Genomic DNA, 25,561 nt, shown 5'->3' with positions numbered 1-25,561 from the left:
AGATGAAGAATTAGGAAAAAAAAATAAAACCTATAACACAAAGGTTTTACAAAATACAGATTTTGTAGTTAAAAAAGAAAAAAAAAGAAATAACCCAAACCCTAATTTCATTCTTAGATGACATCATTATACATTTGGTTTAACAAAGGAGACTGCATAGGTGCGACATACTTAAATTTTTATAAGGCATTGACCTAGCACCATAAGTCAGAAAGATAAACTGTACATAATCAAATACTAAGAGGATTAAGAAATGCTCAGCCTGCAAGTCTCAAAAAAAAGCTAATGAGAAGTTGCACTCAATGCTTTTCAAGTTAGCAAGATGCAATATTGCATTTCAACCTGGATCTGAAAGTAAAAATAAGAATTGATACAGTCTGGGGGTGACAGAGCAGTGAAAGCTGTGAGTGCCCTGGCCCATCAGCCAGCCAGGCCGCACTTGGACACGGCCCCACGTGAAGCACCCAGGAAACAAGAACCCAGAGCATTCCTGTACAGAAGGGAAAACACTATCCTGGAAAGCCAAGACTTTGGATGATCAGCCTTGACCAGACAAGCAGCCACTGTGAGCTCCTCTATCCTGCTGGGAGAAGAGGGAAAACACAGTCCTCTGCAGACTTAAGGCAGAGAGCCGGGGGGACCTCACCCATGGCACTGGGGCTTCAACACTCAATTACAAAATGAATTTGTTCATAAGATAATGAAAAATTTGACAAGATGTAGAAAGAAAAGACAAGAATAATTCATGGACTGGAAGAAATCCCTTACAGTGGAAGATTTACAGAGTTCTGTTTACCTTGTGAAAAAGTGGATTGAGCAGAGACATTAGAGTGTTTAATTGCACGTGTGCGGGGGGAAAGTCCCATTCAGGCTCTCTGAATCAGAGAGATGAATGTTTCCAGAACGAGGAACCAGAAGCCAAAGCAAGGAGAAATCTGGCTTAAATATTTAAACAGTGAAAACATGAAGCCCTTGCAGCAGGCTACCAATGGATTTTGTGTCCCAGTGCCTCAAAATCAAGCCAATGCATTTTGTCAACACAGTTCAAATACTCATCAGTTCTTGGCTACTCTCAGTACAGATTAAATGGACTGAAACGTCACCTGTGAAATGCAGGAGTCAAACCAGACAGCTCCTTCTAGCCTAGCCTATGCACCTACCAAGCACTCCACCTGTTTGCAGCCAACCCTGGTGACTAAAGCAGGGAAAAGGTTTCTGCCACAGGCTCCCCGGGTGCAGAGCTCCTCGCTGTCCTTGTGCAAAGCGCAAAGTGCCAAAGGCAGGGATGTGCTCCTTTGTGCCTGCCCACGCGGCCCCTCCAGAGCCAGGGCAGCCAGAGGCTCCTGCAGGGCTCGGCTGCAGGGGGAAGGAACACACGTCACAGGGGCAGGCTGCTCGCAGCAGCACCTTCAAGCAGCCTTTTACACCAATTTATTTCTATACAGGGTGGTTAAAAAAAATAAAATAGATGCCCCTATTGGTTGTTCATACAGAAGTCTGGGATTCTATAGGCTTTGGGTGGGTGACTGATTTTAAAACCCAACAACACATGCTTTTTCCCTTGCCTTCTCATTCTCTTCCAAGTCAGCCTCCATGATCCAAAGAAACTAATAAGTAACACACAAGACTAGCAGTCATGTGGACCAATTAAAAAAAAAAAAAAGAGGAAGGAGAATTGAAGACGAAGAGAAAGGGAAAAACAAACGAAGATTGAAAATAAAAATTCGCCAGGATAATGCGTTTTATAAACACAGAGATAGAAACAGTTACAGCAAGGACAGAGCGGGCCAGGGGTGGGAATAGATATTTATATATATATATATATAAATTCAAGGGGCCTTCAGTTTATTCTTGTTGGCTCCCCCTTCTCATTAGATTGGTCTCTCTGTGGGGATCTTCATCCCCTTCTCTCCACTGTCCACCTTTTGGGGATTCTCTCCCATGACCAGGGTCCAGAAGAGGCCACCACTGCCATGTGAGTCCAGCCCGTCTTGGCAAGAGGGAGCCTGGGAGAGCACTCTGGCAAGAGATGAGCAGGAGAAGCTAGCCTTTCCCTGCTTCCTGCCAGCCCCTTGAAAAGACTGGTCTCTTCCTCCTCCTCCTCCTCCTCTTTCCCTTTGGGAAACTGGGGGCAGGACAGGTATGTGAGTGTCAGAACTGCTGTCATTCCGCCTTTCAGGAAAGGGAGTAGAGAGAAGGGTGATGATTATTTTGGCAGTCTCTTACCCTCCCTCCAGTTGCTTTTTGGTTTGTTGTTGATGCCTGTAGGCTTTTCTGAGGAGGGGAAAAGCAGGAGGGAGAGGAGGAGGAGTACAAGCTGCTAGGATATCATCCACAACAGGCAGGAAGGGCAATGAGCAGGAACCCACATTCCTATGGGGCCATTGTGCTGCTCAGACAGCTGTGAGAGAGAGGCAGCAGCCAGTTCAGACAGACTCCTCTCTACTGCTCTCCACTAGGGGAGGAGAAAGAATGCAATACTCCACAGCCCTTAGGCAGTGTAGGCACCTGTCCATCCCAGAGAACATGCCTCAACTCTCCCCCCTCCACTGGTCTCACCTTCCACTCGGGAGAAGGTTTCTCCCATCCAGTCCTTGGGGCAGGACAAGCGACCCCTCCTCCCTTTCACAAGCAGGAGGGACAGGAATAGATATTTCTCTCTTAGACACTCAAGGCAATCCTCAAAGAACCCCATCCAGCTGTGAACCCTGCCACATTCTTCTGTGGCCTGCTAAAAACACGTGTCCAAGCCCCCGCGTATACAAGGGCCGTCTCTCCATCCCATCCACCACGCGTGTCACAACACGCAACCCCGCTTCGGACGCATCCTACAGTGAGAGAGAAGGCAAAACAGGGGCCTTTCTTTGGGTTTCAAAGGAGGGGCTCTTGCATGAGGAAGTGATCCCAGCACAGGAAAGGGGCTCTTGCACAAGGAAGCATCCTCCTACCAGGCAGGCTGTTGCACAGAAGGAGCACCCCCTTGAGACAGGCTGTTGTGCAAGGGGCTGCCATGAACAGGGTTACACAGCCAGGAGAGGCTGCTGCAGGAGGAGAGGCCGGAAACTGTTGCACGAGGAGGGCCGCTGCACAAGCGGTGCCCCTGGCACAGGCTATGCACAAGAGGCGTTCTGCTCCCTGGGCTGAGGTCTCTCTAGGAGCTGGAGAGGTGCTCCACTTGGATGGCGCTGGTGCTGACAGTGAGGCAGATGTCCTTGTGATGCTCTGAAGTCTTGTAAGGAGTCAGGTCAAAGGAGCACTGGGGGGGAGGGTTGGGTTGGTTAGTGTCTCCAGAAGGGCCCCCTGCTGCCCCCCCGCCCTGCGGCTGGAAGTGCTGCTGCTGCTGCGAGGCCTGGGCTTGTGCCTGAACCACCTGCTGCTGTGGGTCAGGGATGTTGTGTTTCCGCATGTGCTTCATCAGGTACGTCTCCTGCAACGGGAGGGAGCGCGTCAGAGAGAGGAGGGAACGATGCTCACAAGAGCCAAAGCCAATAGGGAGGGACATGGCAACTCGGGGACTGCTCCCATTGGATCTACAGAAGCTGCTCCCTGGGAAGCTGAGCACTTGTGTACACTCACCGAGGTGTAGGCCCGGCTGCAGATGGAGCAGGTGTAGACCTTGGCGTGTTTCACCGTGTGTGTGGCCAGGTGCACCTCCAGCGAGGCAGCATCCGTGTACGCACGGTGGCAGTTGTGGCACTTGAAAGGTTTGTCTTTGTTGTGCTGCCGTCTGTGGGACTGGCGGGTGGCAGCAGCAGGCAGGAAAGAGAAAGCAAGCGTGAGGAAGGAAGCAAGTATTAGTACTGGGGATGGCTTCACCTCAAACACCCCCTTACAGCCAGGCCCCAAGCTCCTGGCTGCTCAGGAAGGTAAACCTGGCTCCTAGCATAGGGACAGAACTTCTCCCTCCAGCCCACCACACCCTCCCCACACACGCCCTTCCCCCTCATGCATACTAGGCATTTGAAGAGCAGAGACTCTTAATGCTCCACAACCCCCATCTTCCCAGTTTCCATGCAACTCTCAGTCTTTTCCTGGTCTCTCCTTTGCTGTCCCTCTATACATCTGCTCCCTGCATTTATTACCTTCAGGGCAGGATCTGCTTTAACTGCTTGCAGGTGTTTACAGCTCTTTGCTCTTTGGCACACTCTACAGTCCCCCTCCTCCAGGGTACTGCAACAGGACACACCACCTCTGCTTCCTATATCCCCACCCTTATGCCCTCCATTTCATTGTAAAACAAACAAAAAACCCACCCAGATACCCAGACTTTATTGGGTGTAACATTTCACAAAAGTCTCACCCCAGCTAAGTTAGAAAACTGCAAAACAGATGGGAGGAACTTCACTAAGGTCTCATCACTTTCAAGTCAATTTTACAGGATGTGACCGTTTATGCGCCTTCGGGCCAGTAGTGCCACAAGTCAGGAATTTCTTCCCTGCCCAGGGCTTCAATAGCTTTCTGCGTTCTTTTACTCTCCTCCCAGCTGCCCCACTTCCTCCACCTCCTCAACCACTGGAACCCGTGCCAACCCCTGCTGAGGAGCAGGACACACCCAGCCCCTTACCTGCAAGTTGGAAAGCTGGGTGAAAGCCTTTTCACACCCAGGGTGAGCACATTTGTAGGGTCGGTCCCCGGTGTGGATACTGTTGAGGAGGAAGAGCACAAATGGGAGGCAGTGAGCAGGCAGACAGGGCAGACTGCCAGGGCCTGCTGCTGTGTGAAGGGGATGATGTTGCCTCCAGATGCTGTTATAGCTGGACAAGGAGAGCTCTGCACAGCTCCCACGTCCAGTTAGAAGTTGAAGACAGGCAGTAAAGCAGATTTCAGAGTGACAAGGATTGGGGAGCAAGAGCTTAGGAACGCCTGGACAGCTCAGCATGTGAGCTACCTAAAAATGTATTGGGAAGGGGTCTGGAGGTCCAGGCTCCCTGTTCCAAACTCAGGAGTCCTAAATGACCAAGAGAAATCTGTTCTCTTGCTTCCAGAGTACCAAGAAAACAGCTCTGTTCCCTCCAGGATAGACAAACCAACACTTTTCCTTTTAAGTAACAGGCTGAGTTTACCTACAGTGTTAACCTGTCCCTGTCCCCCTGCAATGCCAGGAGCAGCTTCCACACACTCAGTCCAACCCCCGTGGTGCCAGGCCGGGATCCCCTACAGCCAATGCCTCTCTCTCTATCGCTCTCTCTGTGCCGCCCGCGGTGCAAGACCAAGGATCCCCAGGGACAGCACGTGCCCACCTCAGCCCTGCCGTGGTCAGTGTCTCCTGCGCAGCCTCCACTCCGTCCACTCAGGTGGCTCACCTCCTTCTGGGGTGCAGCCGGCCGCATTCCCCGCCCGCCCCCCGCATGCTTGGCGCGCGTGCTCCAGAGGTGCATGCCGGCAGCGCGGGGGGACCAGGGCCAGGCCCCCAGCCTCCTCTGGCCCTTACCGTGTGTGCTGCTGCAGGTGGGAGAGCTGGCGGAAGGCCTTCTGGCAGTAGCGGCAGGTGTAGGGCTTGGCCCCCGAGTGGATGCGGAGGTGCTGGGCCAGGTAGGATGTGTTGGCGAAGCTCTTGGAGCAGTGAGGACACTTGTGCGGCTTGACAATCGCCGTGTGGAGCTTGGAGTGGATCCTGCCGAAGAGGAGGAGGAGCAGCAGCAGTTGGACATGACCGCCATCTGGCTAGTGCTGATGGAATGAGGGCACAAAGGGGGTGGGACAGCACCACGCTATCTGCTACGTGAAGGAACTCCGAACATGAGCTCTCTTGGTCTCAAACTGTGCTCCCCTTGGATTCAAGGGACCATGGTCTGTCTGCACCGGGGGAGGATCCAGAGAGAGCAACTATAGAGCTTGGACTGAGGGGCATTGGCAGAGCTGTGTGTGGGAAGCCTGTGGCTGAAACAGCAGGGGGGGCTGCAAGCCTGGACTTGAGATGTTTGGCACAACTACGCTGGGGCGACAGGGAACAGTTCTCCTATGCCCGTTCTACTCTCACACCGGCACAACCAGCCCTGGCTCCTGTCAGAAAGCGTCACTCCGCTGCCGGCGCCTCTCCGGCGGAGCAGCGCTAACCTGAGCACATCCAGCCCCTCACAGCCGGGCACCAGGCTCGCGTGTCCGGTACCGCCACCGCCGCTCTGCCGCGCGTACGCCCTGAGCAGCCTGCCACGACCAGCCAGGTCTGCCCAGGCAGCCGCCCACGGAGGTGCTCACAGCATGCTGGGATGACGGCAACATGCAGTGCAGAGGGCCCCAGCCTCCTCCGGCCCTTACCGTGTGTGCTGCTGCAGGTGGGAGAGCTGGCGGAAGGCCTTCTGGCAGTAGCTGCACGTGTAGGGCTTGGCCCCTGAGTGGATACGAATGTGCTGGGCCAGGTAGGAGCTGTTGGCGAAGCTCTTGGAGCAGTGAGGACACTTGTGTGGCTTTGTCTCCGTATGGGACTTGGAGTGGATCTGCATCTCCGACTTGGAGTAGAAGGTCAGCGAACACATCCGGCACCTGGGACCGGGGCGAGGGGAAGAGACAGGGTCACATGGGGGTAAGCCCCAATATGGATCAACTCTAACTGGATGGGATCCTCCACACTGAGTGAAGAAGGGGCGTATTCCCACTATAAGGTACTGGGGAGGTTTCTCCCGGGACACTGCTTGACTGTGAGTAGTTCAGTCCCAGGGGAACAAATTTAAGCTGGGAATTGGTGTAAGAGAACAAACAAATACTTCACAGCCAGACAAGTGAAGGTGTTGGAAGAAACCAACTGGCTTGCAAGAGAGGCTGGGCAGCACTCTGAAAATTTTCCAATGGCAATCTTAAGGGGATAGGAACAATTCCCAGACAAAACCACCACTTTGTTAATCTATGATTTATTTCAGTAAAAAAAAACTTGGAAAACCTGGAAATCCCAGGTTACAGTTTGTATTAGAAGTTAATTCCATGTACTGTGAAGTCTGTGAGAGCAGAAATGGCCAAATCCACTTAACTCTGCCCCCATTTCTGGAGAAGACACTCAAATATTTAGGATACAAAATGCTGAGAATAACAGCAGTGCTGCTTTCCTAGTGGGTCTCACAAAGATACTCTGGATATCAAATGTGGTATTTCATTGGTCTAGTGGGCTTTCATCATTTCAGTCTTACTGATGTGATGCAAAATGTTTTGTCTGGGCGTTTGGATCCATCTGTTCCCATAATGATCAGAAATGTATTTGTGAACACAGACTCTCTGAACAAGAAGAAGCAGTTGGCATCGCTCTGCTACGGATGCTGCTGTTAAAAACTGTTCCTCCACTACGACACCAGGCTGTTAAGAGAAGCTCGTACTGTTTTACAGTTCAAGATGGTAAAAGCTTTCGTGGTTTGTTAATTTGACAGAGAGATAGAAGCTGCATCCAAGTTCTTTCTTCCATTTCTTCCCCACCCCCCGTGTGTGTCAAACAAGGGGCAGAGTAAAGGTTTATCTGAATTTAGGTTTTTCATTTACATTAAAGACAACATAGAATCTCCACATGCAACTTCCAGGGTCACATTTGAGAGAAGAGATGCCAGCCAGAGGAAGGCTGGTTAACATGAATTCAGCGTTCACAGTGGTTTTGTCTGGGAATTTCTTGAGTTTTATAGTGTTTACAAAACTGCTCAGCAACAAAAGTCTCTGCAGGTATTACAAGCCACAGAGGTGATCCTGCTCTTCCCCATATCCATCTCCTCTCAGGAGGATACTTCATTACATCTACTGTTGTGACTCTGTTGGAGCCAGAAGCTTTATGATGTGTGCAGTCTGATTAGCGTATGTCATGTAAGCAGTGTTTATCCAGCACCTACCTTCACTTCCACAGGCCCTTCCGAGCCACAGCTTGATTCCCAGCCATTTAGCTGGAAGCCATGCCTCCCTAGCAAGCACTCTAACACACACCTGTCATAACATTTCCCTCCTCTCCACCTTTGCTCTTCTACATTCATTATCATCTCTAACAGTCGTTCCCACATGTCCTACCTTCATCTTTCTCTTAATCCATTTTAATTGCGAGCCCTAACAGAACATGCAAACTAAGTACATCCTTACATAAATCCCTCCTCAATACACACACACACACACCCCAATCCCTGCTGGAATCAACAAACAGAAGCAATTTGACTGTTTATCCCTACATCAATTAAAGATATAAGGAGTAAAAAGGTACATCAGCATCACCTTTTTTTAAAAAAGTAGCTCTTGGTTTGTAAACCAAACTATCTCAAGTCACACAGTTTGTTCCAGACTTCCTGGAATGCTAGACCTGAATAGGGCATATGTATTCTGCAGTAATCAAGTTATACTTACATGATGAGGACTGTGTCCTTGAAAGCACCAACGTTAGGAATAACTGAGGTGAACACTGAACTGAAAAATACCTTTGAGCCACCAAGTCCAGCTCCCTGCTACTGCAAGCAATTACAGCATAATCCCAAGCTTGACTTTTAGCAAGCTCCTTCTCAGCAGATGCTGACTTCCATTACTCTCAATTGAACCCCGTTCCACAGCACTGGCCCTCTGATAAGGAACCATTCAATTGAGAACAAGCTCCCAGTGTGATGCTGTGCTAATACGGCTCACCAAAACAAAGGGGAATAGCAGGTATCCTTTCTGTATACAGGAGGGGAGCGACTGTTCTTGCCAACAGCATGTCTAATTCTGTAGTCAATGTCCTCAGCCATTACTGAAAAACTCACACGGGCTCAGCAAACTTAAAAGAGTGATGGCACGTGGAAAATTGGCTTTGCAGGAAAGATTCACTGACTCCAGTTGATCTAGGTTTGGAGTAAAGCTTAAAAGATAACCTGGTCAACAGCCAAATAAATCTATGAAGGGAGAAAAATATCAATTACTAGGGGTTTATTTTATGAACAAGTAAGACATAACGAGGAACAACAACTGACACCAAAAGTGGAAAAAAGAGGAAACTTTTCCAACCACAAGAATAATGTATCTTTGGAACAAGGCTTGGGGCTACAATATGGTCGCAATCACTTGGCCCCTACAATCAGCATTCTGAGAACCCGGGTACCTTTCTAAGAGAAATACCCTTCTAAGGGTTTTGCTCTAGTTTAAAGAGAATGCTGGGCACTAATCTCTTCTGTGCTGTACACAGGACTCTATATTTTAAATAGTCTATTCTGTTCTGAAAAATTAATGAACTTTACCGTGCCATGAAGTCCAAGCAGTCCCATGCATTAAATCTATAGTACCATAAAGCCATCAACTTTATCTTCCATAACTCCTGTGCACCCTTTCCTTTACTTATTTGCTTTGCCAGGTATCAGCCTTCAGGTCAGAAATTCTCTAAAATAAACTTTATTGAAGAGAAACAGACTGCATGTCCTTTTCTATTTTCAAAATAAAATTATAAAGAAGTTTTCAAAACATCACTGGCACTTGCATGACAATGATAAATCTGATTATTAGGCCTCAACAACAATAACAGAACCCCCCAAAACCCTAACCTCCCCCAAACCCCCAAAATCAAAACAGAACCCTCAAACAAACAACCTCTGTTGTCTGAATTTAGCAGCTATAGACATTCTGATATTGTTTTTCAAACAACATTTAGAATTAAAATATTGCAAGAACTCATTTTCTAATCATCTAATTAGCATCAACCCTGAGAGAGCAAGAATGTTATGCAGCATTAACAAATTCATGAGCCTTATGAGTTAAAAAAAGCCCTGGAATATAGCAGAAAGCTGCATTTCAGAATTTTATATTGTGTGGTATCAGGCTTTTTCACGGGAACAAATGATCCATTTAATTAAGGGCTTTGCATTCTGCTTCAGACAACATCAAATATTAAAGGGGAAGATGCAATCAGCCCTCTAGTGGGCAAATATGGATTAAAAAAAAATGTTAAATCTATATGGATAATGAGAATATCCCATCTGACACTAGCAGCATTTCAGTGTTCTACTTCAGTGAAATTCTGGCCGGGGAGAGGAAAATAGGGAGCGCTCCTTAGTAAGCATGAATGAAACACTATATGAAATAATTGATTTCTACCCCCCCTCTGTTTAATATCCATTTTTAATAGTCTCCCCACTGTGCTTTTAAACTACCCCTCCTTTGGCTGCATTCTTTCTGACAGCAAGAAACAGAAATGACTGCAGCATTCCCATTGATGGTGTGACACAACATCCCCTGCAGCTCCTTGTTATGGCTCTGCAAATTCAGACAGCCTCGGAGAAAATATCCTTAATAAAACAGAGGTTCATATCAACAGTTAAATTAGCACTCAGCCATATGCCAGAGATCAAAAGTAACCCCTTCCAATGTTTACAATGCTTTCTTTTTATAGGAAATAAAGACATTCAAAAAAATGTTCATGTTAGACAAAGACACTCAAAAATCATGAAATGCCAGCAAAAGGTGGATGTACAATTCTAATTCTACTCCCATATGAAAGTCATCACAATGAGTCATAAAGAAAATGATGCCTATAGCAACTAGACTACAACTCTGTGGCACACAGTGCTGTATTTTTTTTTCCACTTTTCATGGAATGTTCCGCCTCATTCATCAGATGCTGTTAGGAGATAAAATGTCATCTGAAATACCAGCTCATAGTAAAATTTGCCCAACATGGATTAACAGCCTTTTTCAATCAAGTGCTTAATTAATCAGTATCACAGTTGTGAAAGCTATGTAAGCTTTATATGTTATATAGTTGTGAAAACTATATAAGCTTTTAATTCTCTTTTATTCTGAGAATTCGAATTCCTAGTATCTACCGAGAGTAGTCTTACAAGTTAATTGAGTCCTTGCTCCTTCTGTTAGGCTACACATACAAGTTAGACCATCAGTAAAACTAAAACTCAAACCAGGAAAGTCTGAAGTTAGACTAGATGATAAGTTTAGGCTGTCAGAGTCAGCAGTTCATTTAAAAAGGAAGGAAATGTCCTGCCTTTGCAATGCAGAGTTAATGAAGTAACTAATGCAAGCATAGCATAATAATGGATGCACAGTTCATGATAAATGCTTGACCCTCACATTCCCCCATTTTTTAAGCTGAAGTTAAAAACTTTCTTGTTAATATTTTGTAAGAGGAGGGGAAAGGAGACAAAACTAACATCCAAGATACACAGGTACACTTGGGCAACACCCAAATAAAGCCAGTGAGTACAAAGATGCCAAATGAAGGCACAGGAATTGTATCTCTGCTTCCACACCGGCACACCCAGCATCAGCTCCTATTCCAAAGCCAACACTGTGCTTCCACTGAACAGTTTACACTACTGGAGTGTGCAACAAATCTATCAGCTATGCTCAGAGATCTTGGTCAACTTACTTCCACAGTCCTTCTGTCACCTGGTGGCTCGGTAAGGTTGCAGAAAAGCATACTCTCATATACTGGCAAGGCAAAGAGCAGTTCAAAATGCTCTCATCATATGGCACTTTCCCAGTTCCCATATTCGAGGGCATTCCTGCATTTTGCCCATTTTTCCAAATGACCCTAGAAATACCTGACCCAGAATTTTGTGGTATTTCAGCATACTTCACAAATTCCCTGTGTTCTTTTAATGACTCAATCATCTATGCTTTCAACAGCTGCACCTTAAGCCTTTTCTGTTGCAGTCTTGCACTGGGAGCTTTCATGATGTCACTTAATTCCTGAAAGTCTTTTTCACAGTCATTGCTTTCCAGGATACTGCTCCTCCATATTCCTTATCTTTAGGCCAGAGACATTCAATAGTCCAACAAAACACTTCTGTCTGATAATGTTTGCCATTGTGTCCCAACATCTGGACCTCAGTCCCTGGCTGCTGGAGACAACATGCTGTCCCAAAAGGCTAAGTCTTCCATGGGACTGTATTAAAATATATTTTGTCTGAACAATTAGCAGCCAGATAAATATCCCACTTCTTTACAGCTACCCACCAGCATTGCTTTTATCTTTAGGTTATCAGCCATGACTTTCTGTTGACCTCCAAATCATTGAACATCAGGCCTAAGACACTGTCCACCAATTTTTGAAATCAGTCACCATTAGCATAAAAGACCAACAAAACAATAAAACACAATAATGTGCTTCCCACTATAGTGATAACATGCAAGAGCTAAAATTAAAAGAATACAAAAGGCCCATTAGAAAGCACTGGGAAATTTGGAAACATCAGGATTAAGGTCATCCATGTCACCGTAATTTGGCTCTGCAATGCAGGTGCCTTCTGATACAGCTTTATTGACTGTTTCCACAGAACTGCACTCTTATTATGTTGCACAGACAAACACTTAACAAGCAAGCACTCGGCTTTTTGTATCACCACTCTGGACAGCCTTAAGCCTCGTCCAACTCCAACATGCAATTCCAACCTCATGAAGCAGATCACTCATCTCCTGTACCCACCACAGAAATATCAGTGCTCCATAAGCACTCATCTACCTCCACAATGTCCCTGGTTTATGTTTTGTAGGGGAAGGGAATCACAAAAGACCCAGTGAAACACAGTAAGAGAGACGTACCCACTAATTCCAAGCAGCCAAACTGAAATCTGTGACCTCTTTTTTTTCCTTTAAAGGAAAATTCCTATTACATACATTCATATCACTGCTCCTATAAATTTCTGTGCTACTCCTATGAGCTGCAACACTTCTGCAAAGCAGAACAGGGTCTGACCTGTAACAGAGGAGTGTTCAATGATACTTGAGATTATGGTTTTGGGAACCCTGAATGTTAATTATTTCGGGGTAACTCTCTATGGTCATTTGTAGCCTAAGACAAATGCAAATCCACTGAAGATTCAACCTAACTCGTACTTGCACACACTTCAAGGCAAGATTATCTGTAGGGCTGTAGGATACCACAGCAATCTGTGGTAGAGGCAAATGTAATCAACAGTTCTTCATACTAGCAAATGCCTTCCCCAGATCATCCCCCTCAATTCCACAATCCCATGTCAATGCATTTTATTTTCTTTTCACAGAATATTCCTTTCAGGTTGAGCAAACATGCAGGTCTCTGACAGGCTATCATGCACCTATAACTAATCAAGGATGCTATCAAAGTGCCTTGACTCAGCAGGGCCAAATTAAGGTGTAATCAGACAAGAGGCACAAAATACAGTTTTAAAGTTCCCTCTCTCCCAAGCTGAAACTGTGACTGTTCTCCTCATTTCCTTGCACACATTCATTCCATTGACAAGTAACATGCCAAAATTAGAATTTGTGACTGCAGAACTTCTCTTGTCAATCCCTTCTGTTTGGCACTATGAGGAGCTGCCAAGGGAAAGCACATGCATGCACAAACTCACAGTTACATCTCAGCAGAAGGGAGAGAACTTACCATAACACAAAGTTTTACCTCATTATACTCTCAGGCATGTGGCCAGTCAAATTGTCATTTTCTAAGCTCCAAACACTACATTTATGTACAAAGCAAGGATTATGTGTACAAACTGCATGTGCATATGTAACAGTATTCCTTGGAGCTCTGAGACCATAAGACAATGCCAGCCAATCTGGAAAAGGGGTAAGGATCTTAAAAATCAAGACAAGTCTCAAAAATGTGCAGCTGAGGAAAGAAGAGAGACTCTCTTGGAGTCCTCTGCTGAGGGAAAGGCTAATAAGCTCACCCTTGATTAGACATCAGAGAATCCACACAGGAGAGAGCCGCTGGAAACCAGGCATCATTAGTTCCGCTGCTCACGGAACCACTTGTTAAAAAAAGCAAACAGAAATTCCAACATGTGGCATCACACTGACACCCACGGTGGTCATCAGCAATCTTAAAATCCACTGCACACACCTCTGCCACTGCAGCTAAGATGATAAATGACAGTAACAATACTTTCTCACCTTTTTCTAGCCTAAGAGGGAGATGAGGTTCTTTGCCAGAGGAGGTCACATTCTTATGCTGACATCAAAGCCATGGCAAAATTTAGAAACACTGGGTTTAGTATTTCTAGGCTTTGGAGGGAATGTGGTCAACCTTTCTGCCTGACACTTCAAACTTAATTACCCTTTTGCCCTTAGCCTTTCAGCCCAGAGCAATCCCCTCTCCTGCAGCAAGGCCCAGACCCCAGCTCTTTACCCACATGCCCCAGCCTCTTGATCCTCTACTGCAAGGGCACTTTGCTACTTCATCCCCTCAGTTACCTAACACTTACCTCCTCTTGCTCATGTTTCTATGTCTGTCCACATCCCATACTCTGGTCCCTCTCTGTTCTGCCAGTTCTAGGTATCTCATTTTCCAGAACCTAGCAGGTCTGGTTCTTTCCTCCACCCCTCAGTCTTGGCTGCTTATAGCTTATTCTGGTGCTAGCTCTCCGCTCTCTCCCTTGCATAGAGGCTCCCCATCACATCCTCTGCTGCATTCCCTAGTTTGTAGGCTCTTGTCTTTTCTCTCCTCCTTTTTGATTCCCATCTCTACTGAGTTTCCAGATCTCCTCAGCACAAACAGCTCCAGTCCCTGCCCATACCTCATTCTCATCCCTACCACGTTTGAACTAAGCAGTGTCTTCTCACGCCTTGCTGTTGTGTCCATCAGAGATGGAGATTATTGTCCACACTGGGCACTAGAGACCCCTTCTGAAGCAGAAGGAGGAGCAGCTGTGCCTGAAGGAAAAGCATGTTTGGCCCTACAGTGCAGCTCTAGAAGATGCATAGAGTTGCAGAAAGAGTAGATATATAGTCCAGCCTCACACAGAAACTGAGAGAAGTCTCCTCTGTGGAGATGGACTGTCTGCTGAGTGCCTGGAGTGGTTCAAGCCTCAAGAAGCCTCAAAGAGAATATTTCCTTCACATATCTCCACCTGCAAACTATAAATCATCTCAGAGCATGCTTAACAGATTTTTTCCAAGCTTAAAAATGGCCAAATTCAACAATATTGTCACAGACACGTGTGACTTACTAAACTCATAGCCACCACATGACAAATTGATTCAAAACTATGGGAAGTTCACTAAACAGTAATGCTAAATCCAAACAGGCTTAAAACAAGACATGTCTGAGAAGATACCCACCTGCTGTATTCAAACCACCAGTTCCCCTTGTATACATAATTTGCTCTCTAATGAGGGTTTCCATCCAGCTTCCTCACCTTCTGCAGCTCAGTTCGCTAAGGATTCTGTACACTTTTGCACCTTGGACCGTCTCTGAATTTTCCTATGTCCCTCAGCTGCTTATTGTCTCCCAGCTTCCCTGCTGTTCCCCAGTGAAAGTAAGGAAAACCCAAAACCAGAAGTGGAGAAGACAGAGCTTGTTGATTACACTATGACATGAGGCCCTTCTCAGGCCAACAACCTTTCTGCTGGCATCCAAGGCTCCAGAGCACAGCCTGCAAAACATTCCAGACTATAAACTGGTATTCATCCTGGATTTTACTTCGTACCAGAGCCTAGCAGTGCCTATACAGAGCTCTCTTCCTCTTACAAAGAAACTGCTTAGAGAACTGTCAAGAGAAAGAGAATTGATGATCTGGCCTACAGCAGCTGAATCACCTTATCAGTCTTGTCCACTGATCACATCACACCACAGACTTCTAAAAGTGCACAGGTACAGGCACCACACCAGGACTAAAAAACAATCCTACTGTATCCAGGATCTGTTTGCTGCCTTTACCTCAGCACCTTTTAAAGCACTGGGAAGAAGCCATGTGCTCCATAGTGCCAGCATCTTTCTAGAAAGACGCTGATTGCATTTTCCAAAGAAGAAGTAAATTCTACAAAGATGTTGGGAAGGCTAACAAAGAGCTGACGATGAATCCAGACAAGACTGAAGTGACATTACTCATGAAAGAAAATGCTTCACAGGACTGCGTTAGACGCTGTCCCCTGCAGGTGCAAGCATTCTTCCAGCAGCACAATGCAAAGCACCAAGGACTCTGCCAGACAAATCCTAAGGACAGACACTGAAGATTTGCAAGTATTGCCATCATTAGCAACAGTCTCACAGCTTTTCTTACAAAAAAAATCCTAGTCATAGAGATTTCTTCCACCACTTTCACAGCAGCCTACTAATTCACTTCTAGAGATGATACAGCAGTGAAACAGTTGCTATTTGCTGGAGTGGGCATCTCTACATTTAGTAGAGAATGGGATGAGCTGCAGTACATGTATCAAGGTTTATGCTCCAGCACCTCCCACATCTGCCTGGCTGTGCTCCTCATTCAAGGCCTTACTCTGTGTCTTTATCACCACACTAGGAGTCAGGAATTAGAAATATTAGCCACCTGCCAAGACACTCATGACAAGAGAGCTCACAGAACTCAAAAAACAAAGCTTAAAAAAAATTAAATTTGACAAAATAATCCCAGGCTTTAGGAATTGGGTATTAACAAAAATAAAATAAAAACCACACTGATCAATGTAGAACAACTCCTTCCAGGAATCTGAGTACACGATTCTCAGTGTCTCATCATGGGAATCAGTGAAATCATACAAATGTAGTCATATGAATGCCAAAACCAACTCCTCCTCCAGCCTGAGAAAGAAGCAGGAGTAGAGGAACCTCACCCACAGTCTTAATTTAGCTAGCATATGTCTGCACACTGTAGTGACGGGAACTACTGAAATCATCCTCTAGAATACAGAGGGATCCCAGCATTCCTCAAAGTTTTAACTTGTGAGTCTATTCATATGCATATTATAAATGATTTTACTATGCTGCACAAAGCTCTTCTCTCCCACAGTTCCAAGAGAAGATAGCGCTTTCCTTGATTTTTCCAACAATCATTTTTAGTTCCAAACTTGCACATGGGATGCATCCTCCAAGAAGCAGATCTCAAGGAGGGCAGAAGTACTCCCTCCTGAAGCACCACTATTGGGGGTCTCCAATTTAGCTCTCTCACACCTAAGCACTGCTCAGAGGAAGGCCTACTTAGGGTGGCAGCTGGTGGAAAAGGTACCACACTCAGATTAAACATAAAGAAAGCTTAAACATTAAGAAATTACATATTCCCACATATATACTCATCTGTTTTTTCCCTGCAAAGGCCTTTTCATGAGCTGTTACGCAGACTATGCGTGTTCATAAAGTTTCTGCTGAGTCACTCCACCTGGTCTTGGGCATTTTTTTCCAAACTTGCAAGTAAACAAGGAGCTATAATTAAAGCCCTGGTTCAGCTTTAATTCTAGTGTTCACTGCCAATTGTGTCCCCTGTAAATACATATTTAACAACCTAATTAGCAACCCAGACTGTAAGCAGCTTGAGTAGTGTGGATCTGTGGCTATGGCCCAAAATAAATGGTGGGATTACAAATAGCAAGCTACCAAACACTCCCACCCTTCCTCACCATACGCTGATTATATTTTCAAAGTGGAAAAACCGGGACATTGGCTAAGATAAAAAGGCTGATCCAAGCTCTGCTTTTGTACCCATTTAACTGTGTTGATTAAAAAAATGTAAACATTAAAAAAAGCTATACTTAAAAGTGAAAAAATGCCTGGGGTGGGCACACAGATTCTATGTAGATGCCTCCATATTCCAAAAACCTAATTCCAGAAAGATAACTAAATCTGAACCAAAACAAAGAACATCTAGGATGATAAATGGAAAACTGTTTGATATGGGATCCTGGGCACATTATAGGCAAATGAGAAGACCTAGGGAGCATCTCCTATTCCTGTTTCAATTTGGCTACTACTTTGCCTCTTATTTATCCTAATCATCCACCAGAAACACCTATCATTGAATCACCCCAAAGTGCTCCTGCTTCCTGCCTAAGACAGACCATCACATTTACTGCCTACCACTTTCTGCTCTGTCTGGTTCCCACCTTTTCTAAACACCCACACTGCTTATCCTCTGGTTCAAGTATTCCCTCCTACCTTATCTCTCCCCTCCCCATCACTCGTAAACTCAAGCCACATCCCTCCAAGCTCAGAAACCCAACCTCAGGGCTCAGAACTCCCCTCCCTCTTATCTGACACACTTAGGGCTCAGAAACACCCTTAATATGTAATTCAGAAATACATTTTTTCCCTTGTTTTGTTTGGAGTGCTGAGATAGAAGATCACATGGGACAATACACACAGGAGCAGACACTACCACCACAGTTCACTTCCTGCTCTGTGTGTCTCCAGTTTGCAGTCTTTACACTGCAGAGACTGGAGCTGGAACTGAGGAGCCCCCAGGTACAGCAGGGCTCTCAGATACACCAGCAGTGCTCCAGCTGCACCAGCCAGCACTGCACTCTGCAGTACACCAGCCATACCAGCTGGCTGTGCCATCAAAGGATGTAGTTTAGCCACCCTCACATCCTGGTTGTTAACTAACCTAGTAACATTAACAACTATATATTCAGGAAATCAAGACTGTCCACTGAAAGGAAATCCTCAGTTTTGGTTCAACCTATCAGCCTGTAAATATTCCTGACCAGAAAGAAAACCCAACTCTTTCTGCAGCTCAAAGATTCTCTACTCAGGCACTCTCTAGGTACAAGGCAGAGATCTCTCCTTCCCCATGTAACCCTCTGAAGGGTTACACTCCCATGCCCATGCAATGTTACAGCCAAGGTTTAAGCCCACTCCCCACCTGTATGTCTTGCCATCCTTGTGCTGGTCCTCATCATCCTCGTTTGTCAGCACAAAGGGGTCGCTCATCTCTGGCAGCCCCGACTCCTGCAATCGTTTCTTCTTGCGGCCCCGGGGCGGTTTGGGGGCGACTCCCCCAGCCCCGGCACCTTCGGCGAGGGTGGTTGTCCCTTTCTTGGACAGGTCTGGCACCACCTGCAGGGCTGCCTGGGAGCCAGGGGGGAGCGCAGAGACAATCATGGGAGCTGAGATGGGAAAGGTCTGGGCAGAGGCGGCTGTGGTCACCAGAGAACCTGACGGGGAGGTTATCACCAGACCAGGACCTGCAAACAAAGGAAGGTGCAGGAAGTCAGTTATTACATCTCCAATTATGCCCAACCTCCTTATCCCACAGAAACATCTACTTTTGTCTACAACACAAACAGAAGGGTAGCTTCCCCTCCCAAAGCATTCCCAGTCTCTACTGCTGGAAGCTGAACTTCCATAAAGAGGGTGGGTGTATGGAGTGCCTAGAGATTGACAGTGAAACCACACCAAGGCAGTCTACACCATCAGCAAGGCTAGGAATAATCTACAGTCCAGTAAGGATTCTCCAGGACCTCGTGTCTCCCCATGCCACGGTCCCCTCTGTAGCTGCCAAAGCCTTTGGAGTGCCCTACCTGCTGTCATGAGCCCAGCAGACTGAACTGGTACCACGGTGATGTTCTGAGTCACGGGGGCTTGGCTGTGTGGTGTCAGCTGCTCCGGCTTGGTGTCCGAGTCCATGGAGATCCCAGTGGGCAGCGCCACAGAGGTGGGCACTGTCAGCAGGGCAGGGTAGTGGGGGGGAGCCAGGCTGCAGCCCTTCTCTGTGGGCAATAGCTGCTCCTTCATCTTGTTAATGAACATGGTGTTCTCAATCTAAACGGGGGGAGGACAGCTCTTAGCACACCCTGGCACAGCTTTGCCCAGCATTTGGCTGAGCGAGAAATGCAACAGAAACACTCCTCATAAACTCCTGAACATAACAGGCTGGGAGATCTCACCTGTCCCGAGACGGTGGGCACTGCTGGCCAGAAGTACGGGGAGGAGTTGAAATGAGATTCTTCCATCCTAGCTGGGCACAGGGGGCGAGAAGAAGGGGGAAGGGAGGAGGAATGGAGCATAAGGAAGACAGACACACAGACACACACAAAAAACCCATTAAACTCAAAGAGATTCCAACATGGAACTGACTCAGTCTAATGCTGCGACAGTTCCTTAATCTCCCCTGTCTTTCTTGAGCAACTTCTCCCCCCTTTTGAGCTATCTGCCCAAATAAAAAAATTATTTTCAGGGGGAAAAGGTGCCTGTTATTCCCATGGGCTTGGGTCCATCTGAAATGCCCCTTGCCCAGTAGTCCTCCATGCAAAAAACAGGACTGACTAGAAACCCAGAAAAGATCCGAATTTTCCCAATTATCATCCACCCAAGTACATGGCATAAATGAAGTCTGTGCATCTGCAAGCAGGCAAATACAGATGAAAACTGTTTTTCACCATCACAGACAGTCTGACCCCACAGGCAGTGAAAATGTTGGACCTTGCCTGTCCCTCCACCCCAGCTCAACACTAAGGACCCAGATGCAGCAAAGGGACATTAGCATTATGTTACACAGGAAGAAAGACAGGCAGAGAGAGGGAAACAGACTTGCCCAAGATAACAGACAGCCACAGCAGACCAAGAAGTCAAACTCAGGGCTCCTAACTTCCTGCTGCCACACCAGCCCCACTCTTGAAAGCAACACAGAAGCATCATTCTATATTCCTGCTCTCCTCCAATGAGACTAAGTAGTAGGAAAATAACCTGATTCCCCTGCTCCTGAGATACCCTATTTCCAAGCAAGATCATGTCATGGCTCGCCATTGCCCATTTTCTTTCCATCTTTCCATTCTGTAGGAATCTGTCCCCAGCCAAGCGCCCACTGCTCCATCTCAACTCTCCCTGCATTCAGAGGACGAGTTAGACACCAAAAGAGTCTCCTGAGCACAGAGGTATAATCTCTTTGGGAACACCTGACTGAAGAAGCCCTTTCCTTTCTCTTCCTTACATTCCTTTTGTAATACCATTAGTGGACAAAGTTTTTTACACTTGCAAAAAGACTACTCAAAACCTAAAGAAATTAACAAAACAATATTTTCTGAAAACAGATACATCTATTCCTAAACAAATATGGCAAAAGTGGTAGGTAAAAACTATGCTCAGAATACATTTGGCAGAGAGCACAACCACTGTAGGTTTTTCATGCAGCTACCTGCAAACTGTCCTGCTCATATTTCTGTTATGGTCTGTCAGTGGTCTCATAATTGAACAATATTGCTTCTGAAGGGTCTATCTCAATCCTCAGGGCAGCTCAGAGGGATGCCCCCAGTAGCATGAAACACATTACAGAAGTATATCAAGATGGAATAATACATGTGGAATTGCTGTGTATGAGCCAAAATGCAAAGATAATTTTCCTCTATGTGGAGAAGCAGTATTTAAATGAACCAAATTACCGATAATTTTGTTTTTATGAATTGCTCATGCAACAGCAAGGCCAAGTACTCCTGCCTCACTCACTCACTGCAAATCAACCAATAAACACACTTAAGGATAAATTATTTACCTTACGTTGGTGGCATGCAGTCAGACTGCTCGCTGCCTGACTGAATTACTCTGGATTTGCACTGCTGTGATTCAATCAGAGGCTGATGGGGCAACACTCTTACCTTCCTTCCTCTGCTTTCTTTTCAGCCAAATTAATTATTGAGTACACTGCCCACAGCACAGCCCTTTGCATGTAATGCTTAATTACATGACTTTTTTCTTCCACAGGATGGGCACACATGAGGAGATAACACATCCTTGGCAACTGAGCACCACCTGAATCAAGAGTGGCATTTTGTTTGGAATTTCCAAGTTTGAGTTTTTTTGCTTGGTTTTTGTTTTGTTTTAAAAATAAATAAGCAGTTATTTGCTTAGCTTCCACATCAAAACCACCAAAGTGAACCTGACTGTCCAAAACCACAAAGTCTCATAATATAATAATAATAATAATAATAATAATAATAATAATCAGATGCATTTTCCAGAGAAACTTTGTAGTTGTCCAAGACTCCCTTGGATGCAACTGCAAACTTCAGGAGTTAAACAGAAACATGCCAATTTAAGCAAAAAGAACTCACAACAGCTTTCTTATTTAAAGAGAACAAGTAATAAAAGGCAAGTCCATTTCCAGATTCCAAAATCCAGACTAGCAGAGGCCAGGGCACTCAGTGGCTGCTTGTCTCCATCTTGTCTTGCACCAGAACTTCGGAGAGAATCTAACTTTTGTTTGCTCAGCTTACAGCGTGTGCAAGTCAAACACGGCTCGTACTGATCCTTCAAAGGATGGCTACACTGATTTCATTAGACTCCCTTGGAATCCACCTCCCCATCCAAAAATCTCAATAATTGACCCCATTATCTACCAGGCCTCAAACTTCTGGCTTGAAAGGCTGAAGTGTGATGGAGTTATAAGAATGTGGAGGAGAAGGAGAAATGGTGTAAAAGTTGAAGCTTTCATGCAATTTCACTAGCAAGCCAGTCTTCCAAAGGCAGAAAACAAAGGTAAGATTCCTCCACCAACCTACTGGCCTAGTCCCAGAGCTGTCCCTCCCCTGCCCCACTTTTAGGCTAAAAGGGTATTTTGAAAACATGCACCCCTATTGGCAGCCCCCACTGAGCCGCTGCTCACACTTACTTTACCAGAACTCTGCTCGTAACCCTTCCAATTGCTCTATAACTACCAGACATGGGCTGGAGCTTCAACCCTGCACCACAGCACGCTCCCACTGCAGGGCCTTCATCATCCCAGCTTCCACAAACACGCCAGAGATGGGACCTTCTTCCTATTCACCAGTCTAGTATCAGACAGATGCCAACGTACCCTCCTGATGTAAACCAAAAACACTTTCTGTGTACACACCACAAATGTACATACACCAAATAAACAACCGAGTGCACCAGAGAACTCACAAGGGACAAGGGATCTGGAGTTTGCATCTCACAGAATCACATACTTAACGTGCTGCATTTATACTTCTTGGCAGCCCAGCACCTTAATCATAACAGACAGGTAAAAGCACGTGCAAGTACACGGTGAGATACAGGCTGTGTTTCTGGAAGGCACAACCAAGGTTGGATGGGCAGGTATTTGTTCACAGGTTGACTTTTAACACGGGTTTCCTTATTCTCCAGATGCCTGGCTTTTATTTCCCATTCGGCACGGAGTTTGCAGTCAACAAAAGGCCCCGAGAGCAATGCTTGGGAACAATTTAGACTGTTGTTTTATGTCCGCCCAAGATCTTTGTTCAATGACAAGGAGCTTTTAGGCTTAATTGCTGCAAAATACTAAGGATGCTGGAAGCCACACAGGCTGTTACAACAAAAGCAAAAATGCTTCCCTGGTAACTATAAGCACCAGAAAGCTCAAACTGTGTTACATCTTTAGAACAAGCGCATTTGAACACGCATCAGGAATATCCCAAACGTACCGGGCAAAGTCCTGGATCCCAAACCCGCAGACTACAGACACAACTTTGGTGCCGTTCCCCGACACTTGTGCAGCCTCCACCCCGAGCGGGCGAGCCTCAGTTGGAACAGGTGCCTGGCAGCGGCATCCCCTGCGCCCCAGCTCCTTCCAGGCGCTCAATCCCCATTCCCGCTCCCTGCAGCCCAAGCGCCCTCCCGTTCCCAGCTCCGGGACCCGCGGCCCGTCCCGTCTCCCGTCTCCTCCCGGCCCGCGGCAGCCCCGGCTGAGGGGCGGGGGTCACTCACGCAGCTCCGGGAGCTCCTTACCCCTCTCACTCTCCCTCCTCTTGCATTTCTCCTCCTTCCAGGGCCGGCTCTGCAAACAAACCGCCCGGGTTACCGGGGCTCCCGGGGCCCCGCATGGCAGCGGCGGGCGCTCCGCGGGGCCCGCGGCCCGGGGCACCCCGGCCATAGCGGGGCAGGCGCCCCCCGTGGGGCCCGGACGCGCCTCCCGCCGCGACGGCCGAGGGCGGGGCCGGCCCGGAGCGCGGCTCCCCCGTGGCGGAGCCGCCGACGCCGGGACAGACGGGCGGGCGGACAGACAGACAGACAGCCCGCCCTCCTCCATTTCCGCTTCCAGATCGCCCCGGCCCCGGAAGTCCCGCTGCCCGCCCCCCCGCCCGCGGTCCCGCCGCCCCGCACATTACCGGGCTCCCCCCCAGCGGCGGCCCCGGCCCGGCTCCGGCGGCGGCGGCCTCCTCACCGGAAAGACAGCGGGGAGGAGCTTCCGGGTCAGGGGGCGGGCCGCGCCTCGGCGCTTCCGGGTCGCCGAGAGGAGCGGAACGGCGTCATCAGCGGTTTCGCTTGAAAACGGGGCGGCGGAGCGGCGGCCGCGGCCCGGGGGAGGCTGCCCGGGCCGGGGGCACCGGCGAGGCGGCCGCGGCCGGAGGTCGGGGCGGGGGTCGGCCGCGCGCGCGCGCTTACCGGAAGCGCGGAGGGCGCCGGCGCGCGGGGCAGCCCGGGCTGGCGGAAGTGCCTGTGGCGGGCGGGGGGCGGGCGGGCGCGCGGCGTCCCCGAGCCCGGCCGGCAGGGCCGCTTCCGGCCTCGCGACGTCACGTGACGGGCGGGCGGAGGGGGGAGAGGCGGTCGCCCTCGTGAATATTCATGAGGCACCGTGAATGAGGAATTCGGCCGCTGCCTCTGGCTCGGCGCGGGATGGGGCTGCTCCAGAGTTTTCCCGAGCGCTGTGCCTGCCAGCGCCTCGGACGGTCCCGGCCCGCCGCGATGATCCAGGGGAGTTGTCTCAAAGTTTGGCTGCCAGCGCCTGGGATGGTCCCAGCCCGCGCTGGCTCGAGCTTTTTCTGGCACGCTGCTAAACGTGTTTGTCCTGCTGAGCCAACAGAACGGACTTCCCGCCAGCTGGCCTTGTGCCAGAACGGGCAAACCGGACCGTCTCACTGCCTGCCGGGAGCAGGAGGGCAGCAGGGTAACCCTGTCCCGCGGCTCCGTGTGACCTCCCCCGCACACCAGCTGTCCTTGCGGGTGTGACCGTGCACACCTGGCCCCGGCGGGGGCTGCAGCTCGCCCTCGTTCCAGGCTCTGAGCACTCCCTCTCACAGCCTCAGCCCACCCAAGCTCCGTCTGGCAGCCTCCCGTGCGCTGCCGCTGCCGCGGGAGGAGCAGCGGGCGCTCGGTGCCCCGCGCCCCGGCACGGCCCGGCTGCTCCTGCGGGACACGGCTCGGAGCGGCTCCAGCACTCTGCTATCCCGGCCGGCTGGGCGGCCCCACGGCGCACTGCAGACACCCCAACAAATAAATCACCGAGCCGCGCTGGAGCTGCTCTCCTCCGCTCCGGACACTCTGGGATAAGATAGGCTTCGCTCCGCTACTCGCAGCGGGGTTAACTCTGGCGCTGGGCCCACCTCCAGGTCAGGCTGGGTTACCTCCCTCACCTGTGGGGCTGCGCTTTTGGCTGAGCTGCTCCCAGTGCTCCGACTTGACAGAAACCTCCGCTTTTAATTGTTGCGTGAGTTTTCTGCCAGCTTGGCATGCTGGAACAGCTTTTCCGAGCCAGCATGAGTAAGAGGGTGGGACCGGGGAGAGCACAAGCACAGCAGCCAGCGGTTAGATGGGCTCGGGCGATCGTGGAACCGCAGCATCCGGAGCAGGGGCACAGCGAAAGCTGCCCGCGGCTCCGGCCGCAGCCTGCCCGGCCCCAGAACCTGCTGGGCTCCTGGTCCTCGCAGGCGGCACCAAACTCCCCACCGGGAGGAGTCAGGCTTACCTCCGCGTTCTTCAGCAGGAGTCACGCCAAGGCAATTGTTGATTTATTTAAATAAAAGGAGTTGGCAGCCTAATCAGTTTGGAAATTAATTTCCTTGTTAATTTGGGGGTTTTGACTTGCTCATGAATATTCACAAATGCTCGTCTTGTTGTGGGATTTTTTTTTTTCCTCTCCTCTGTGTAATTTATTTTTGTGATTGTCAGATCACCTCTGAAGGTGACATTTCCCTCCTCGTTCTGCAACGCAGCAAATGTATTCAATCTTATGCTTTGGAAGAGGAGCTC

The 25,561-nt window shown here is 48.3% G+C and overlaps 1 protein-coding gene across 4 annotated transcripts; it reads right to left on the bottom strand.

Annotated features, from left to right (window-relative positions):
* Nucleotides 1-1,710: 1,710 nt before the first annotated feature.
* Nucleotides 1,711-23,777, bottom strand: ZNF384 (zinc finger protein 384). 4 transcript variants are annotated; one of them, XM_058045245.1, is made up of 11 exons: nucleotides 23,701-23,762; nucleotides 23,321-23,369; nucleotides 22,224-22,413; nucleotides 19,507-19,573; nucleotides 19,141-19,381; nucleotides 18,483-18,804; nucleotides 6,259-6,483; nucleotides 5,432-5,614; nucleotides 4,565-4,643; nucleotides 3,577-3,735; nucleotides 1,711-3,427 (listed from the first exon to the last, which is right to left on the bottom strand). In XM_058045245.1, the coding sequence occupies exons 3-11, from the start codon at nucleotides 22,274-22,276 to the stop codon at nucleotides 3,152-3,154; spliced, it is 1,605 nt and encodes a 534-aa protein (XP_057901228.1). In that variant the 5' UTR covers nucleotides 22,277-22,413; nucleotides 23,321-23,369; nucleotides 23,701-23,762; the 3' UTR covers nucleotides 1,711-3,151. The 4 variants fall into 4 exon arrangements, with proteins under 4 accessions (XP_057901228.1, XP_057901230.1, XP_057901229.1 ...); XM_058045247.1 differs by lacking the exon at nucleotides 22,224-22,413 and having other exon boundaries at nucleotides 19,507-19,577; nucleotides 23,757-23,777; XM_058045246.1 differs by lacking the exon at nucleotides 22,224-22,413 and having other exon boundaries at nucleotides 19,507-19,577.
* Between the last annotated feature and the right edge of the window lie 1,784 nt (nucleotides 23,778-25,561).

This window comes from Melospiza georgiana, chromosome 2 (assembly GCF_028018845.1).
Source record: "Melospiza georgiana isolate bMelGeo1 chromosome 2, bMelGeo1.pri, whole genome shotgun sequence".
Taxonomy (NCBI): Eukaryota; Metazoa; Chordata; class Aves; order Passeriformes; family Passerellidae; genus Melospiza; species Melospiza georgiana.
The sequence above is the reverse complement of the archived record's forward strand: the minus strand, read 5'-3'. Positions and strand labels throughout refer to the sequence as shown.

Excerpts from the sequence above, each read along its gene's own strand:
- ZNF384 (XM_058045245.1), bottom strand. The coding sequence starts at position 22,276 with ATGTCTGGTAGTTATAGAGCAATTGGAAGGGTTACGAGCAGAGTTCTG. Across the intron at positions 19,382-19,506 it reads TGCCCACCGTCTCGGGACAG|ATTGAGAACACCATGTTCAT; the intron begins GTGAGATCTCCC and ends CCCCCCGTTTAG. Across the intron at positions 4,644-5,431 it reads CACCTGCAGCAGCACACACG|TATCCACACCGGGGACCGAC; the intron begins GTAAGGGCCAGA and ends CCTCCTCAACAG.